The 19,910-nt window shown below is 46.0% G+C and overlaps 2 protein-coding genes across 3 annotated transcripts in view; both read right to left on the minus strand.

Annotated features, from left to right (window-relative positions):
- The window catches only part of PSMF1 (proteasome inhibitor subunit 1), a 47,940-nt gene extending 29,629 nt beyond the window's left edge, over positions 1 to 18,311 (minus strand). Inside the window, exons 1-2 of one of the 2 annotated variants that reach the window (XM_068262836.1) lie at positions 18,017 to 18,311; positions 8,394 to 8,540 (exon numbers count right to left, since the gene is read on the minus strand). In XM_068262836.1, coding sequence (XP_068118937.1) covers positions 8,394 to 8,540; positions 18,017 to 18,151 — 282 coding nt within the window. In that variant the 5' untranslated portion in view covers positions 18,152 to 18,311. The remainder of the gene's footprint in view (positions 1 to 8,393; positions 8,541 to 18,016) is intronic. The other variant, XM_068262835.1, reaches the window with a different exon arrangement.
- The window catches only part of FAM110A (family with sequence similarity 110 member A), an 897,957-nt gene that overhangs the window by 29,629 nt on the left and 848,418 nt on the right, over positions 1 to 19,910 (minus strand). The gene's annotated exons all lie outside the window — the stretch shown is intronic.

Raw genomic sequence — 19,910 nt, forward strand, 5'->3', positions numbered from 1 at the left:
GTCCTGTACCCTCACCACTATAGGTGGCACACGTCTACTCATGTCCTGTACCCCCTCACCACTATAGGTGACACACGTCTACTCATGTCCTGTACCCTCACCACAATAGGTGGCACACGTCTACTCATGTCCTGTACCCTCACCACTATAGGTGGCACACATCTACTCATGTCCTGTACCCTCACCACTATAGGTGGCACATGTCTACTCATGTCCTGTACCCTCACCACTATAGGTGGCACACGTCTACTCATGTCCTGTACCCTCACCACTATAGGTGGCACACGTCTACTCGTGTCCTGTACCCTCACCACTATAGGTGGCACACCTACTCGTGTCCTGTACCCTCACCACTATAGGTGGCATGTCTACTCATGTCCTGTACCCTCACCACTATATTTGGCACACCTACTCGTGTCCTGTACCCTCACCACTATAGGTGGCACATGTCTACTCATGTCCTGTACCCTCACCACTATAGGTGGCACACGTCTACTCATGTCCTGTACCCCTCACCACTATAGGTGGCACACCTACTCGTGTCCTGTACCCTCACCACTATAGGTGGCACATGTCTACTCATGTCCTGTACCCTCACCACTATAGGTGGCACATGTCTACTCATGTCCTGTACCCTCACCACTATAGGTGGCACATGTTAACTCATGTCCTGTACCCTCACCACTATAGGTGGCACACGTCTACTCATGTCCTGTACCCTCACCACTATAGGTGGCACACCTACTCGTGTCCTGTACCCTCACCACTATAGGTGGCACACATCTACTCATGTCCTGTACCCCTCACCACTATAGGTGGCACATGTCTACTCATGTCCTGTACCCTCACCACTATAGGTGGCACACATCTACTCATGTCCTGTACCCCTCACCACTATAGGTGGCACATGTCTACTCATGTCCTGTACCCTCACCACTATAGGTGGCACACGTCTACTCATGTCCTGTACCCTCACCACTATAGGTGGCACACGTCTACTCATGTCCTGTACCCCTCACCACTATAGGTGGCACACCTACTCGTGTCCTGTACCCTCACCACTATAGGTGGCACATGTCTACTCATGTCCTGTACCCTCACCACTATAGGTGGCACACGTCTACTCATGTCCTGTACCCTCACCACTATAGGTGGCACACGTCTACTCATGTCCTGTACCCTCACCACTATAGGTGGCACATGTCTACACATGTCCTCTGTGCATATGTATATCTATAAAAACAACAACAACAACAAAAAAACAGGTTTTAGGCTATTGTAATGTTAGTGGGTGTGGTTACAAATAATGGCAGTTGGTGTTGTCTAGTTTTTTTCATGTCTGCCAGTAGTAAATATGACCCCAAGGATCATTGTTGCTCAAACAACAAGAACAAATTACAAGGTGAATGTCAATCATTTTTTGATCTCTCTTTTTTTAACTTCTCACTTTGCAATGTATCAATTCATTTTTGTGTCATTTTCCTCTTTACCATCCGCCACACTTCTTCAGTCTGGATGACAATCCTAATGTCCTCACTGTAAAGCCAAGTTAGGTGGATTAGTGAGTCATTTCACTCTTAGCATACAGCTTGCTGTCATCCATTACTGTATATAGATGTCAGCTGATGGTAGTTCCACTCACGAATCTGAATCTATATCTAGTTCTTGTGATTATCGGCTGTCAGTTTAGAACAGTGCACCACCTTGGAGTATGCTGCACTTGATGGCCACTACTCTCATTTGACTTCAGTTGGCTTCCTGTGTTGTCTTCTAACATTTCACTCAATTTTTGAGGAAGGTTCTGTCGACTTTGTGGCCGAGCCAAGGCAGAGGCAAGAGAAGCTCCAGCCTCAGGGCGCAGAGTAGGAGGTGGCGCACACTCACTCTGCTATCATTCCCCTATTATGTTTGAAGCAAATAGAAATAAGAAAAAGGGATACATGGCAGTGACTGCAAGCCAGATAGAGATTAAGGTGTTGGGGGCCCTGGGGCACCTCTTAGTCTAATAGCAACCAGTGTGTGACGGCTGGGGTAGGAGGGATGGAGGGGCGCACTCTGGTGTCCCAGCCTTGGGTGCAGGAGGACCTTGTCCCGGCTGTGTTTGTTGAGTCATAGGGATTTCTTATTGTCAATCCAAGCTGTACTCTAATCCATATAGTAACGTCATAGATTGCAGTCAATTATTCAGGATCCCCCCCCCCCCCCCCCCAGTGATGCTTAGTCTATGCTGTTTAGTTATGCAAAATTCTTCTTCCAGAGCATCCTGGGAGACTAGGCATTATTTTTTTTGCTTCAGAAACAAACATTCTGCAGAGCTGCACCTGGCGGGACTAAAGATGTTGCCATAGGTGATAAATTCCAGAATGTAAATTGGGGCGAGGAAAGATCTTACATCAGCAAATACCATTTATAAAGGACTATTGTAAAATTAAAAAAAAATATTTTGTACTAATTACGTTATTTTCACAATGGTTCCTCTTTAAGTGTCTACTTTATGGGCCACTTGTGCTCTCAGCCTCTGCTTCCTGTTCTGGGGTTCTCATTATTGGCCCACAAGGTTCTGTGAAGGGAAGAATGTACAATCTCCATGCAGATAGTTTCCTGGCTGAGATTCAAACCTGGGACTTAAAGGACAACTGAAGTGGGAAGAATATGAAAGCTGCCATACTTATTTCCTTTTAAACAATACCAGTTGCCTGGCTACCTGCTGATCCTCTGCCACTGATAGTTTCAGCCATAGACCCTGAACAAGCATGCAGCAGATCAGGTGCTTCTGACATTGTCAGATCTGACTAGATTAGCTGCATGCTCGTTTCTGGTGTGATTCAGACACTATTGTAGCCAAATACACCAGCAGGGCTGCCAGGCAACTGGTATTGTTTAACAGTAAATCATTATGGCAGCCTCCATATTCTTCTCACTACAGTTCTCCTAAGCACAGGTAGAAGTGCAAACTACATGACACGATCCCATTCAGCGATAACAATGAATCGCTTTGAGTCCTATGGGAGAAAACCAATGTTAGTTACCTGGTAACATCCTTTTTAGTAACCTCCAGGACAGGTCCACCATGAGAACGACAGGCTCCTCCCAGGAACAGGAAACGTCCAGATAGAGTACTCTATAAATCTTTGTTCAACCCCTCAATCACCAGTCAATTCCAAGAACTGTTCACCTAAAACAAAGGGGTTTTTATATCCATTCTGCATATACATATACATCTCAACTTTTATATACACATATATATACATATAAACCCTTAATAGGGTGGGTTACGGACCTGTCCTGGAGGTTACTAAAAAGGATGTTACCAGGTAACTAACATTGGTTTTTCCATTAACCTCCAGGACAGGTCCACCATGAGAAGATGAGCAAGAATCTTACCAAATTAGGGTGGGCCGACTGCCTGCAGGACTTTTCTCCCAAATGATTGCTGTCTTGCAGACATCAGGTTCACTTTGTAGTGTCTAGAGAAGGTGCTTAGACTTGACCACGTAGCTGCTCTGCAGATCTCTTCTGGCGTAGCACCCGCTCTGTAAGCCCATGAAGTGGCCGCTGCTCTAGCTGAATGGGCTCTAACTGTACCTAATACTGTATCACCTGTGATCTTATAGGATTCCTCTATACACAGTTTTATCCATTTATCCATTGTTCTTTTTGACATCTTTCCGCCTTTTGCAGCCCCTGACGTGTTGATTAGCAGGGCTCTAGAACTCCTAAACTCCGCTACCCTCTCTAAATAGCATATAAGACATCTTCTAACATCCAAACCTGGCTGTTCTTTAAATGATGGTAACACAATTTCTTGAGATCTATGAAAATTTGTAGCTACTTTAGGCAGAAATTCATCACAGGTTTTTAGTATTACTTCATCCTCAAGGATAATACAAAAAGGTTCGTCGCAACATAGGGCTTCTAACTCACTCACGCGTCTAGCTGAGGTAATAGCTATGAGAAAAACAATCTTCATTGTTAGAAGTCTGAGGGGAATTTCTGATATAGGTTCAAAGGGCTCTCCTTTTAGTACCTTCAAAACCAAGGATAAATCCCAACTTGGAACTTTTCTATTTACCATAGGCTTCTTTCTTTCTACTGACTTGAAATATTGGATGATAAGGGGGTCCCTTGCTAACCTTACATCCAAAAAGGTAGATATTGCTGCTACCTGTACCTTTAAAGTACTTAATGAAATATTCTTTTCTACACCATCTTGTAGAAACTCTAACACTGTCGGTACTAATTCACCCTTGAATTCAGATTCTTTCTGCCACATATTGAAAGTTTTCCAATATTTTAGGTATATCTTTCTTGTCACCTTTTTCCTGCAGTCTAGCAAAGTACTTATGACTCTTTCTGAAACTCCCCTTCTCCTCAGAGGAGACCTCTCAGAAGCCAGGCTGACAGGTTTAGATTTGGTATAGAGCTTCCAGTTGCTCCTGACCCTTGAGCTAGTACTTCCTTGTGCGGAATTGTCACTGGACCCTCCAGCCTCATTTTTAGTAGTAGTGGATACCAGCTTCTTCCTGGCCAATCCGGGACTACCATAATTAGCATTGCTTTGGTCTGTAATAATTTTTGTAAAACACGTGGAATCAGTTGTATTGGTGAAAAAACATAACCCTTGTCGAATATCCAGTTCTGACTGAGCGCATCCACTGCTTCCGCTCCTTCGTTTGGATTCAAAGAGTAGAACCTCCTGCACTTTGTGTTTTTCTTGTTTGCGAACATGTCCAACCGCGGCCGACCCCACCGCTTGGTTAAATTCCTGAACATCCTGTTTGATATTTCCATTTCTGAGTTTGATATTCTGTGTCTGCTCAGAAAGTCTGCTATCGTGTTCAGTGACCCTTTCAGATGTATTACCGATCTAAATAGGCCACTGCTGTGGTGTTGTCTGTCCTGACTTGAACATGGTGACCTTTCAGCATCTGTAAACTCTGTTCCAATGCTCTTTGTATTGCTGCTAACTCTCTGTAATTGGATGATTGACTTCTTATCCTCCTTGGCCATAAACCCTGGAACATCTTCCCTTCCAGATGCGCTCCCCAACCTAAAAGACTCGCATCTGTTGTGATAATCTTTCCTGTTGGAATAGTCCACATCCTGCCTTCGGTGAGAATCTTTTCCGACAACCACCATTCCAAGGATTTTAGAACTGTTACTGGGCATATCACCTGTTTTTCTAGATCGTCTTGTGTTTTGTTCCAGACTTCCATCATCCAATTTTGTAAGTGTCTCGTATGCATCATTGCCCACTGTATGGCTGGAGCTGTTGATGTTAGGAAACCTAATACTTTCATCACTTGTCTTATAGTCATTTTTGGATCTCTTATGCATTCCTGTATTATTGTTTTCAATTTCTTTATCTTTTCGCTTGTTAAGTACATTTTTTCTGTTTCTGAATCTATTATGACTCCTAGAAACTGGATTTTTGACGTTGGTTGTAGGACCGACTTGTCCCAATTTACTATCCATCCCAGGATCTGTAATTGATCCAGCACTCTTCTTGTGTTTTCTTCTGCTCTTTGGTATGACTCTGCCACTACCAGGAGGTCGTCTAGATATGGAATTATGAGAATTCCTTCCGAATGTAAGTATTTTATCACTTCCGCCATTACTTTCGAGAATATCCTCGGTGCCGATGATATCCCGAAAGGAAGGACCGTGAACTGAAAATGTTGAATCGTCTTTTCTTCCTTTATCGCAAACCTGAGGAACTTTTGAGAAGACTCCCTTATTGGAATGTGCCAATAAGCGTCCCTCAAATCTATGTTTGTCATCATGCAGTTTGGGGTTAACAAGTTTCGTACAGAGTATATTGATTCCATCCTGAATCTTTGATAAGACACAAAGGGGTTTAGAGACTTTAAGTTTAGAATTAACCTGAATTTCCCCGTCGGCTTTTTTGGTTTCGAAAAAGAAAACTCTTTTTTGTTACTTCTCTGTTAATGGCCCAAGGTCTCCTCCTCTGCTGAGGCTTATCCTTGTTATCCTGCCTATTTCTTCTAAAGAATCTTTTGTTCTGTATAAACTTCTTTTTTTGGGAATCCCTTCTTTCTATCAGAAGTTCTTTCTAAAATCTGATCTAACTGTTCCCCAAATAGTAGTTCTCCATCAAAGGCGATATTACATACTCTGGCTTTTGAGGCCTGACTGCCTTCCCAGTTCTTTATCCATAGATTCCGCCTTGCTGTATTAATCAATGCCGAGGTTCTTGCGTTCACTCTAATGTTCTCGGCTGCTGCATCAGTTATATAGTCTGTAGCTTTAGAAACTACTTCTAATGATTCTAGAATCTCCTCCTTAGAAGCTCCCTTTTCTTCTACTTTTTTAACCCATAGGGATAGAACTCTTGCTACACATGTTGTGGCTGCTGCTGGCCGAAAATTTGCACCTGCTGCTGTCCAGGCCTTTTTAAGAGCAAACTCTACTTTCTTATCTTGTGGGTCTTTTAGATACCCTAGATCCTCAAAGGCTAATTCGTTGTCTTTATTAACCTGTGAGAATGCTGCATCAAGCTTGGGACATCTATCCCAAGTCTTGACCTCCTCTTCTGAGAACGGAAATCTTTTCATAAATCCCTTTGACAAAAACAATTTTCTGTCCGGGTACTTCCACTGACTTAATATGGTGTTCTTTGTGGATCTATGTATAGGGAAAGTCAAAGATTCTTTTGGCTCCATTCCCTGATACAACTTATCATGGATGGATACCTCAGACTTCTTGGATTCAATATTTAAAGTTTTATTAATAGCCAAGATAAGCTGCTCAGTCTCATCCGCCGGAAATCTAAACCTGGAGATCTTCTTAATTTCCATCTGGCTGTCCATACTTTTAGAAGAAGAGTCTGATTCATCATCATTATCCTCATCTTCCCCCTCCATATCTTCTTCCTCAGAGGAAGATACGATATTTCTTTTTGTACTTTTATTCTTATGTTTAATAGGTTGAGACTCCGCATTTGGTATCTCTCCGGCCGGTATGGCCGTGCTAGTACCTGGAATTAATGTCTCTGTTGCTGGGGTGATAGCAGAGGCAATTACTTCCTTTAATGATTTAATTGTATCAGCCATTTCCTTTTTTACAGCTGACATTACCTCCTCTTTTAACCCCCCTGATTGTTCCTGTATTAGCTTTACCAGACAAGGCTGGCAGAACTGCTTATTATATTTATGGGCCATTTTTGCATCACAGAGCGGGCACCGCCTTCTTGGCTTTGTCGGCTCAGTAGATTCCGGGCCCTATAACAACAATCAGAAAACAAAATAATGTCATCTTTCTTTCCCAAACTAAAGAAAGAACACCCTGGTGCACCAATCTCAAGAGTGATAAGCAACCTTAAGACCAGAAAGAGAAGGAACATGTATCGACATATCCTATACATATAATCCATCCGACTTCTACTATACATATCTATATACATATACATAATTCCTTTCGCGTATAGTAGTCAAGGGAAGATTTCATAACGGAAGCCAACAGAATAAACATTCTCATGTTGCCCGTATACTAAACCTATATTGCTCTACCATATACATCTATATACACATATAATATCAAACATATATACATAATGTATACCACATATCCCCCTGAATAATCTGTACCAGCATAAGTTCCCTCTATGCATAGTTTACAGACCTCAGATCAGACGCTAAGCAGGCTGTTATATTATACTGCATAGTCACAATTTAGTAACAGACCTCAGTACAGACGCGGCATAAGGCGTACAGCTCATACCATATAGGTCACCAAGCCTCCGCCACTCTTACCTTTCCTGGCTCCTGCTTAGCGTCCATCCCGCTCCGTTCAGCAAACAAACTGCCGAACCATGCAGGCTTCCGGCGCCTCTTCACCCACGCGACCGGAAGTGACGCTACGTAAGGGCGGAAGTACGTCACGCGTACTCCGCCATTGAGGGCAATCAGCTGCTTACCCTCTGGAAGCCCGCATGACCGCCGCATCACTTCCGGCGCGCCATTAGCCTCCGCTGAAGGGGAATCATGGACGCCGCGCGTGTCCTCCGGATCCACCACAACTCGGGCAGCCAGGACAGCCATAGGAGAAGGTACTCTCTCTTCTCCTTACCAGACCTCAACACCTCTCTAGGCAGGTCCACCACTTGCCGCCAACCGGGTCCCAAACACACCTGGTCTGACGGACCGGCGAGCGACCAGAGCACTCCTTGTTCCCTGGAACAGGAAACGTCAACTGGTGATTGAGGGGTTGAACAAAGATTTATAGAGTACTCTATGTGGACGTTTCCTGTTCCTGGGAGGAGCCTGTCGTTCTCATGGTGGACCTGTCCTGGAGGTTAATGGAAAAAGTGCTTTACAAATGTTATTGTATTGTATAAACAGTGTCTATGTAGTCCCATAAGGCGGTTTTCTTACCAGAATATTCACAATTAAGGTGTCATCTACAGTCAGTGCTTTGAGTAGAAACAGTGATTGGCCTTTGCGATAGCGCAGTGTGTACAGCTCTTTGTTGCTGGCCCAGCCATCTGGAAGGAGTTCTGATTCTCTCTCTTTAACTCCGGCCTGTAGAAGAAAAAAAACAGCACCAATTGCAAATGAAGTTCTCTGAAAAATGACGCACTAATCAGACATAACAGATTACTGGATGGCGGCAGCCAATCTGATATCTGGCCTAGCAAATCACTGCAAGGAGTATCCGTGTTACTGGTTCTTCAACCGGTTGCCGAACGCCGCATCGTATATATACACCCCTAAATACTTTACTTCTGCATCAGGTAGGGATCATCACAATGAGATGCAAATATTTTCGAATTCATGCAAGATTATGTAAATTTGTATGCAGCTTGAAAATGGTCCAATCAAGTCTCATCCTGGTTTAAACAGATTGCAAATTTATGCAGATTGAAAATGGACCATACGAATAATCCTGCATGAACTCGGAAATATTTGCATCTCACTGATCCTCCCTAGCACCAGGGGGGCATATATATACACTATATCATGTTTACAAGCGCTGTGAATGATCGCGTGCGCTCCCGCATTGCCCTGGTAGAGCAATGATTGGTGAATGGGAACATGTGCTCTCAAAGCCAATCAAAGTGCCTGATGAATTAATGAAAACTGCTTCAGCAAGTAGCTGTGATCTAAGTACACGGGATCAAGAGTGTGTGTGGATATCTAGTGACTAAAAAGTAAAATGACAAAAAAATATACATTGCACAAAAATACAGGTGCAGAACGCTCCCAGCAACGTGAACGTGATCAGAATCATTTATTTCGCCAAGTACAACGGTGGTTGTACCCGGAATTATTTTTGGCACATACAGGGTCGGTAATGGTACGGTAAAAGCAGAATCATAAGATAACAAAAGGTCGTTTCAGAGATATACACGCAGACATCATGTTACAAAAATTTACACATTGCACATTACACAAAACTTAAAGAGACTCTGTAACACAATTTTGAGCCTTATTTTTTCTATTCTATAAGTTCCTATACCTGTACTGATGTGGTCTGTCTTACTGCAACCTTTTCTAGTTGCACTGTCTCTGTAATAAATCTTATCTTCTTTCCTCTGTCATGTCTGTCGGCAAGAGGCTGGAATGTGTGGAATGTGCAGTACTGCTTGTCATTGGCAGAAGCTTTACACACCCCCTCCAAGCTCTGCATGAATCACACAGTAAGCTGTTCTCAGCCTATGATACTCTGGTTAGAAGCCAGTCATTTGTTTGTAAACACTGCCTAAAACTGTTAATTACAAGCCAGGATTGCAGCAGGGAGTGACAGAAACAGCACAGAGGGGCACAGGGGAACATAAGGAATAGAATGGTAATCTTTTTATTGTAAGACTATTAGAGTACAGATTCTCTTTAAGCTAGATGGGTCCGTCTGAGTGCTATGTCGAGCGGAGCTGCCTCTACACTCTGTGTGGCGCTCACTGCTCTGCCGCAATAACAGACACCCCACCGCATGTCATGGAAAATGCAGGTGAGAGAGAAGGAGAAAAAGAAAAAGAGCGGTAGTAGACAGTGAGAGAGAAAGCAGTGGAAGGCAGGACCCCCCAAGATTGCAGCGCAACCCAGTCCATTCAAATGTCCCACCTGCCAGGCCGAGTCGGATCTGCAGCTGCTGCTCAGGTACTGTGCGGCAAGGTGCCAGTTCGGTGGGCCCCTGCCAGATGCCGGATTACTTAAGCCTGGAAGACCCCGTGGGGGAAGGTGGCAGCACTCAATTGTTGGAGCAGGACCCCGGTAGCCAGGGTGGCCTCAGCAAAGTTCCTCTGTGGAGGGCCCACAGAGCAGTGCCTGCATCAGGTGAAGCATCTCCTGGGCCTATGTTGTGCCTGTGAAGGCTCTGGTGGCGGTGGAGGCGAGGGCCCGATGGAGAAGCTCTAGCAGCGGTGGGGGAGAGCAGCAGCCTACCGTACATGTTGCTAGGGCAGACGCAGATTCCGATCTCTGCAGCAGTGGTGAGGAGCTCCCCATGTGCTGGTCCCAGACGCAGCAGCAGTACACTGGAGCAGCGGCTCGGCTGAGGGCCGGCGTGGTTGCTACAGGGGCCGGGGACTCCCTCCCACGTAGTGTAATTTGCGTCGGAGTCCAGGGAGCCGGAGCGGTGCAGATGTCTCCAGGCTGTGCGGTGGCTCTAGCAGCGGAGGAGACCCGGACAGCCACTGTGGAGAAGCAGCGGTGGAGAGCCACGGAGGGCAGGGCTGCGCAGTGGTGGCAGATGAGATGCTGCCGGTGAGCAGATGCGGCCCGATTCCTGTAGGTAACCGGCATCCAGGTCCTCCACAGCTCGGGAGCTTGGGATCCCAGCGGTGAGTGGAGAGCCAGCACACGAAGTCCAGATCCACCATGGGGGCCGGCGTCACATGGGCCATCAGCTGCGACGTCCCACGTGATGAGCCGGTCCTCACAACAAGCGCCGGGGAGTCGGATCCCGGAGAGCCAGGGCACCGGTCACCGATCCGATGGTGTGGGGAGGCTGGCAGGAGCTCCTGCAGCAATCCATGGCTGGGGGCCCCGCGGAGAAGAGCCAAAAGAGAGAGGTTACACCCGGAGCCCTGTGGCCGTGGCTACCCGCTCAGGCGCCATCTTGTTGCAAAAAAAAAATAAAAAAAAAATGCATGCGCAGTTTGCCATGCATGCGCAGTTTGCCCCGGACCTGAGGACTTTTCCGGGGCCAATTGCAGGCAAACGGGTAGTCAGAAAAGGACGGCGTGGGAGCAATCAGGCCGGAGGATGCCCCAGGTATGTATATTTTATTGCTGTGCCTTCATCTCAGGTACACTTTACAGGAAAATGCAAACAGTGAAGAGGCGGCACACAAAAGGCTTGCTATTTAAAGCATATATTGATGGAGCAACACTGGTGTTGCTCCATCAATATATGCTTTAAATAGCAAGCCTTTTGTGTGCCGCCTCTTCACTGTTTGCATGATTCTACCCTCAGGTGGGTGACCTGAGTGAGGCGTAGCACCGGCAGTTCAAGGATTAATTTTCCTGAAGGGGTTCCAGGACCGTGGCCAAGTTCACACTTTAACCATTTACCGCCATCCTAACGTATTAAAACGTCATGCTTACCGCTATTAACAGCAACATGACGTTTTAATACGTTGCGCATTCCCGCCGCTGCTACCGCCGTGTGTCCGCCGCTACCGCCGCCATTACCGTCGGGATCCCGTGCTGGGCGATTGGGGAAGAGGACTGAACAGTCCTCTACCCAATCGCAGTGCCTGGAGTGAATGGACGTGACCGCGAACAGCGGCTACGTCCATTCACATAAACAGGAAATGTAACAGTTTAATAAAGTGTGTGTAAAAAAAAAAAAAAAAAAAAAGTGAACACGTCCTATGAGTGTTCACCAGCGCCATCTTGTGGCCAAAAAGTATATTACACTTACAAAATACATACATTTTCAAGTATATACACATCATTAATAAAATTACACTTCCAACCCTCCCCCCAAAAAAAAACACTTGTAAAAAAAAAAAAATCAGCTTAAAAAAAAAAAAAAAAAATAGTTGCCTTAGGGACTCAGCTTTTTTTATTCTATATTTTATGGGGGAAAATTAATTTTAATTTATTACATAGGGGCTTGTAATTATGGCCAGAACAAACAGAAAAATAACCACTTATATTTCAAAATAATATACTGTCGCCATACATTGTGGTAGGGACATAATCTAAACGGTTTAATTATCGGGACCACTGGGCAAATAAAACGTGTTTGTTTTATCCACAGGAGAATGTTTAATTTTAAAACTATAAAGGCTGAACACTGAGAAATAATGATTTTTTTTCTTTTTTTTTCTGTTTTTCTCATTAAAATGCATTTAGAATAAAAAAATTCTTAGCAAAATGTACTATCCACAGAAAGCCTAATTGGTGGCGAAAAAAACGAGGTATAGATCATTTTCTTGTGATAAGTAGTAATAAAGTTATTAGGGAATAAAAGGGAGGAGCGCTGACAACTGAAAATTGCTCTGGTCCGTTAGGATAAAAACCCTTGGGGGTGAACTGGTTAAAGGAAGACTGTTGTGTGTTTAAAACAACAAAACCAGATACTTACCTATGAAGAGAGAAGACTTTGGGTCCTATAGAGCCTTCACATTCTTCTCACAGTTCCTGCATTCCAGAGCTGTCACACCCATTCAAATCTGCCGCCACTGGAGGCTTCAGAAGCTCTCATGTCTCCAGGTGCTCCTGAAGACGGGTGGCTCTGTACTGCACACATATACGTACGCCATCCATGAACTGGACGCAGGGCGATCGCTGAATCCCCAAATTACTCTTGCGCATGGCGAGCATCATAGCATTGCTACTATGAGCGCACCCAGCTCCAGCGCTGAGGTTACCTGCTCCAGTGTGGGGGGTCTACTGACCATGCCTGCTATGGGGGTGAGGGGTGCTACACCGAAAGGCGGAGCATACATTTTTGATGGTGGAAACATTCTGTCTCTCAATACATACACATACATACACACACTATATATAAATACACATACACACATCACACAGACTCCATACATATACACACAATGCATACATACAAAAACAGCACCTCTCATACAGCAGCACTGCATTATCTTTTATCATAGCTGCAGCTCCTCCACGTTTTTCTCCTTCTCTGGCAGCGCTCATTTTCCAGGGGGAGGGGTGCACAACATTCCTCTCTGTGCATCAAACTAGAGGGAGGACAGGCTGTAGCCTGATCTCACTTTATTATGGTAACACACAGACATCTCCCCGTCTGCTCTTGTTGTACAGTCCACATCAAAAATACCGAGCATATACATTGCTGGTAAAAAAAAAAAAAAAAAAATGACCAGCAGAGACTTTGTTAGTAAAATTCCAGCTGTGCCGGTCAAATACCAGCTGGCAACCCTAATAAGCAGCATACATTTGAAATTGGCGCCAGTAGACTTGGCCGCAGGATACAGCGGTATATGGTTGATCCTGCTTCTGCACAAGTCCAGGCCGTATTACTGTATATACTCACATATAAGCCGACCTGCGTATAAGCCGAGGTACTTACTTTCCCCTCAGAAACCAGGAAAAAGTGATTGACTCGCGTATAAGGCCCCTCCCCAGTATAGCCCACTCCACAGTAGCCAGATATGCCCCCAGTAAAAGTCAGCCCCCTGCCCCCCCTCCATAGCCAGATATGCCCAAAGGATAATACAGCTGTGTCTCAAGACACCAATAAATGAGGTCACACATATGAGACAGCAAATGCCACACAATCATTGCGCCGCTGACACATTGCTTGCATGCTCTGCTCCTCAAGCCATGGGACAAAGGTAGTCGAGCAGTGCTTGCTGCACACAATGTTGCATGGTTGCGGGGCACAGACACAGCAAGTAGCCAGCTGACAAAAACCAGGATCAATAGTGCACGATCCTTACGCTCCTCTGCCAGTAACAAAACCTACTCCACCATCTATTCTGCTCAACTTACTCACATTTAAGCCGAGGGGGTAACTTTTCAGCACATTTTTTGTGAAAAATTAGGCTTATATACGAGTATATACAGTAATTACTATTCCCCTTCCAGGCCACCATGGATAGTGGGGAAATGATATAATTTGGCTTCCAGCGATTGCTGGAGGTCAAATTATTGTGTGGTACTTTTCTGTTAGCCGGGCGCATCCACTATGTGGCGTTAATTACTATTCCCCCTCCAGGCCGCCATGGATAGTAGGGAAAGATGTAATTCTGGCTGAGTTTTATCGCCACCTAGTGGATGCGCCTGGCTAACGGAAAAGTACCTATTGTGTTTTTTAAGCAACCACGGCTCCGTCTTCTGACAGCGCCAACGTTACTCACTGAGCGCCGCTCAGTTGTGATTCCCTTTATAGTCTATAGTGGCGCCAGCTGCACCCAAGTCTAGCAGCGGCGAAAAGCACTGCTCCGAATAAGCAGACCACAACAATGATTGCAGTTGTGTGTGAGAAGGATTCTTGACTAAAATCAGTTTAAGTGTACCAAAGAAAAACAAGATAAAAGTTTTATATATACCCATAAGTTTGGCCAGTCGGCACATGCACAGTGTGGCTGCGCACATCCCCGCCTAGGGTTGCCACCCAGCCGGTATATGGCCGGCACGGCCGTTTTTTTCACTGAAAAGCCGGAAGCCGGTATCTAATTTATACCGACATGTCATCTGCCGGCAAATCCCTGCTGCGCAATAAGTTATGACACACAGAAGTGTCATTAATATGGAGGAAAGATCTAGCCAATAGCGGCAGCAGCACCAGCTTTCCACTAGCCAATGCTGGAGCTGCTGCTTGAGGCTATCCAATGAGGAGTGGAGGAGGGAGGGACATAATTTAGAAACGAAGCACCACGCTGCAGAACAGGGAAGATCCATCCGTGCGCCTTAGTGATGGGAATTCCGGCTCTTCTCAGAGAATCGGCTCTTCTGAATCGGCTCCCATTAAAGAGCCGGCTCTTACGGCTCTGAATCGGCTCTTAATTAAATATCACTAGACACCACTCAGAATCGTATTAAAAGCCCCGCCCCCGTCTCCATGCCAACTCCAGACTACTTCTCTGACTAAGGCAATCCCTCCTGCTACTGCTCTGCTCCACCCCAAACACTCCTACAAGCTGCAAGAGGAGGACTACATCTCCCAGAATGCCTCAGCGCCCTTTATTACGGAGCAAAGCAGAGCTAAAAGGGGCGGCTGAGGCATCGGCTCTTCTCAGAGTGAGCATCGGCTCCTCTGATTCACTTCAAAGAGCCGGCTCTTAGAGCCGGCTCGTTCGCGAACGACCCATCACTTGAATGTTGTGTAGTGTGTTGTCAGAGCAGCTGCAGCTGAGAGGGGGCAGAGGAGACCCGGAGAAGATCGTTATCACTAAGGTCAGCTCACAGGAGTCGCACGCTGAAGCTGACAGGCAGCAGACCTGTAGTGTGTGATAATGAAACATCACAGTAAAGAGAGCAGCACTCTGAGTAGCTATCATCAGTGACTATACTGCTTCCAGATCAGCTCGATTTACGGTACTTCCTTGTGTTTTTTTGCATTGTCACTGCCTTTGAATTGCAGACAAAGAACACTGTGAAGAAAGGGTTGTGTACATTACAGTAAATGTGAAGTGAGGTAAAATCTAAAAGACAGCTAGCTATGGACAGGGAAGGCTCTCTGGATCCTATAGAGTTTTCCCTGTCTTTTCTTGTTCGCCTCTTTTCAGCGCTATCACCGCCGTTTACATTTGCTGCCTAGGGAGGCTTTGGAAGTACTTGTGTCCCCTCCCTGAATTCTTCTGAAGACGTGCGGCTTTGTACTGCGCGAGGGCGCATGTGTAGTATACTCATGCATGAATACGGATCCACCAGTTTTTGGAAGCACTTGAGGACACAAGTGCTTCCCAAGCCTCCCAGTCGTGCATTCGACCAGTTAGTCGACTACGCACAACAGGGATGACAGCGCTGGAACGAGGGGTGTAAGAGAAGACAGGGAAGGGTCTATAGTATCCAGAACCTTCCCTGTCCATACGTATCTGACTTTTTTTTTTTTACCGACTCACTTCACATTTGAGCTGAGTATCTGGGCTGTGGTTGACTAAGCAGACTGATGGCCCTACAACTGTTTCATACGCCTGCGCTTCTTATGGGGCTCGTCATGACAGCTCTATTTACTGCTGTTTTTCTACACTTTTCTACACTGCACAGCGTTAAAGTACACCTGACCCATGAAAAACATAATGGAAACATGGTGGGCTAGATTACCTTTTGCTACATGTCCAGATGCAAGTTGTTGTCCTCCTCAGGGTCCCTCCCCCCGTCCATTTACCTCCTTAGCCTTTCCAGAAATCCCTCTGAGCAATTTTAAACTGCACCAGAGCTAGTTTGGACCCTGAGCTGTACTTAAAAAGTGAATTTGAACTTACCTGGGGTTTCCTCTAGCCCCCGTAGCCCGTGAGGTCCTCCGGCATCCTCTTCTTTCTTCTTCTCTTCTGGCTGGTGGTTCCAGTAATCAGCGACTTCGCTGCAACCTTTGCGTCATCACGCCAGTTGCCGTATGCCTCCTGCGCATGAGAGGTTCACACTTTAGAGAGCCGCACATGCGCAGGAGGCTTATGGCGACAGGCGTGTGGTGGGGGCGCGCAGATGCGACTTCACCTGAAGTTGCCGATTACCGAGCCACTAGTGGGACCAGGGGAAGGAAGAAGAGGAACCCAGAGGACATCACGGGCTACAGAGGGCTGGAGGAAGCCCCTGGTAAGTCCAGATTCCTTTTTTTTAAATTACAGCTCAGGATCCCTTTACAACTGCACATAATTACTGCAATGGTTTAAAGTCTCTTTCGCTCCTGTTGCTTGTTGACGCAGTACATGATTGCGAAGATGGCTCAGGGAACGCTTGCACGTCCCATATCCCCTGATCCATCTTCGAGTATGTAGCTTAGGGTACACTGCTCATGTTGCCAGTCGCTTAGTGAGTAATGAAGGTGAATGCCTGCTCCATTCGCCCCTCTGCGCCTAGATGTACAATATAGGATATACATTAAACAAGGGCCGAGCCGAAGCTCAGGTTCAAAAACACATACTTACCTAAGGAGTAGGAAGCCTCTGGATCCTAATGAGGCTTCCTTTGCTGTATTGTTGTGCTGGAGCTTTGGCTCGGGCACACTTTAAAGTGTTATTACAGGCATAAAGAGGGGCTAAGGAGCAGACCAGTAGCAGATGAAATATAAGGGGGAGGGAGGAAGGGAGGCTATGCCGTTGTCTATATGACCACCTAATTGGGCTTTTAAGAGGACACTGAGCATTTTTTTCTCAAAATAGCTTTTTTTCTGCAGATTCTAGTGCTATTTTGGATAAAAAAAAAGGTTGTAACAAACCCCTCCCACTTTTAGGCCACACCCCCAAGCTGGTATTTTTTCACCCAAAAGGTGGCAGCAGGCGCAGCGCTCGGGGCCATGCATGTGCCGTACGGCTGCACACATCCCCATCACACACCCGTGGCTTGGAGCGTACTGCACATGTGCAGAGTGCTCCCGGCTAGGGGGACACAGCAGAAGGCGTACACGCTGCTAGGCCGTGCATGCGCAGTGCGCCCGACTGGTTAAACTTATGCTTGTAAACAAGGCTTGATTCTGAGCCATTTAGATTGCTCGATAGATAATTTCCGATCTCACGCCCGTTTCGCCGCTCGATTCCGCATTGAACACAATGGAAAAAGATAACAAAAACGAGCAGAAGATACAAGAATCACCCCCGGAATTGAGCAAGGAATCGATCGAGTGAGAGAATCGACCGGCAAAATCAAGCCGTGTATTCCCAGCATTACAAGGCTTCTGCTGGGAGAAGGAGGAGACAGAGGAAGACGCGTGTGATCAACCACTGCAGAGGGGGCTGGAGGAAGCCCCAGGTATGTATAATACTTTTAGCTTTGTTCATCTCAGGTTTCCTTCAAGCATGCAAGTAATCACCTACAGATAAGGGACAAGCTGAAAATTATACATACTAGCAGATTTTTTTAATGCATTACACATGAAGCTGTTTGGATAGGAAGCTGCTGTGTCACCTGCTCGCCTGTCCCCAGGCAGTGAAGCCCATGGCTGATCAGCTTCCAGTGGATAAAACACACGAGGACGTCCTGAGGCTGGCTAAACTCCGGGGACGCCAAAGCAAACTGTAGCTCCAAACCAGGATACTCCATGTTTGTGTCATTCACCGCATACCACTTCCGGGTCACTGAATCCCCTAACCTGAAACGAAACCAAAAAAAAGAAAGGTTCCACGCGCAACTCCACAGGTGGCCAGGAGATGGCGGCAGAGCTCACACTACGTCTGGCTCAGGCAGGCCACTCACGTACGCCAGGATTCCGGAATACAAATGCTACGCAAAGCAGGCGTATGAGATGCGCACTACTGCCAACAGCAGACGCAAATTAGGAGCACGGGTAAAAAGCAGACATAAATAAGGAGCATTATAGGCGCAGTGATAAAAGCAGGCGTGGGACTGGCGTGAACGAGGCGGGCTACTAGAGTAAGATCAGCCTGAGCCTACATTACTAGCGTAAAATCAACCTACACTACTAGCGTAGAGATGGGAAGTTCTGATCTTTTCAATGATCCGGATGATTCGAATCGGATCATTGAAAAGATCCGAATCTCGGATCATTTTACTACCGAAGCATTCGGAGGTGAAATGAATAGCAGGACAGGTCTTTCCCTGCTGTGGACAGGAGTAGAGGAGGGGGGTGGACACGCAGAGAAGGGGAGAAGATGGACAGAGGGCAGGGAGTGGACAGAGAAGGGAGGAGGGACGAGCAGAGAGCAGAAATGTTTGTTTGAATACAATACCCACATGCTGCAATCATATGCTTTACATGTATTTCACCTATATGTTCATCTGTGTACTTTGAATGCAAAAGTCGCACAGTGAAAGAAAGCATTCCCCAAAGCATTCCCAGAAGTGAAGTGCAGCTGTTTAGAGCAGTGCAGGAGGATCATATTGCACAGCAATCACAGTGACTGCAAAGTTACTGAGCTGTGCTGAGCCAAAAGCTTCCAATGTGATCACTGTGCACAACTACGAACAGACAGCCTATAATCAGCAGCACATTATAGCCAGTATGTGTGCTCTACACCCTAGGTTCTCAACATGCGGTACACGTACCCCAGGGGGTACTTCTGATGGTTCCAGGGGGTACTCGGGCTTGATATACTTAACCAAGAATAACAAATTTAGTGTTTTAGAAAATGATAAATCTTATTTAAACACCACCAAATGAGTATTTTAGCTAATTAAAAGCAATAGCAAATGCTTGGAAATTGTTTAGAACCAATTATCATGTACTATGATTAAATATATATTTGTCAAGGGGTACTTGTGATAATGTTTACTATGCTAGGGGGTACTTGGTGAGTACAGGGTTTTAAAAGGGGTACATTCCAATAAAATGCTGAGAAACACTGCTCTACACATATCTGGCAGTGGCACCCATGTCCCCTCTTTCGCATCTACCTGTCCCTGGCTCCCCTCCAACAGAGCGATTCATCTCTGCTCTGCTTCCAGGACCCCGCTGCCCGTTGAGAGGGTGTGTGTCGCTCCTGGCCCCGCCCCTTTTGCGATCCAAATCACTCATTTTGATGATTCGACTCACAAAATAGATTTGGATCAAAGATCCGAATCGTTCATGATCCGGACAACACTACTAGCGTAAGATCAGCCTACGCTACTGACGTAAGATCAGCCTACACTACTGGCGTAAGAGCAGCCTACACTACTGGCGTAAGATCAGCCTAAGCTACTGGCGTAAGAACAGCCAAGGGCCCAATCACACTAGAGCGTTTTGCCGCGATTTCGGCAAAACGCTCAAACGCTAGCGCTTTTTAAAAGCGCCAGCGTAATGAAACCCTATGGGCCCGTTCTTACTTGGGCGATCGCCGCAAATCGCAAAACACAAAAGTGT

Source organism: Hyperolius riggenbachi, chromosome 12, assembly GCF_040937935.1.
Source record: "Hyperolius riggenbachi isolate aHypRig1 chromosome 12, aHypRig1.pri, whole genome shotgun sequence".
Classification (NCBI taxonomy): Eukaryota; Metazoa; Chordata; class Amphibia; order Anura; family Hyperoliidae; genus Hyperolius; species Hyperolius riggenbachi.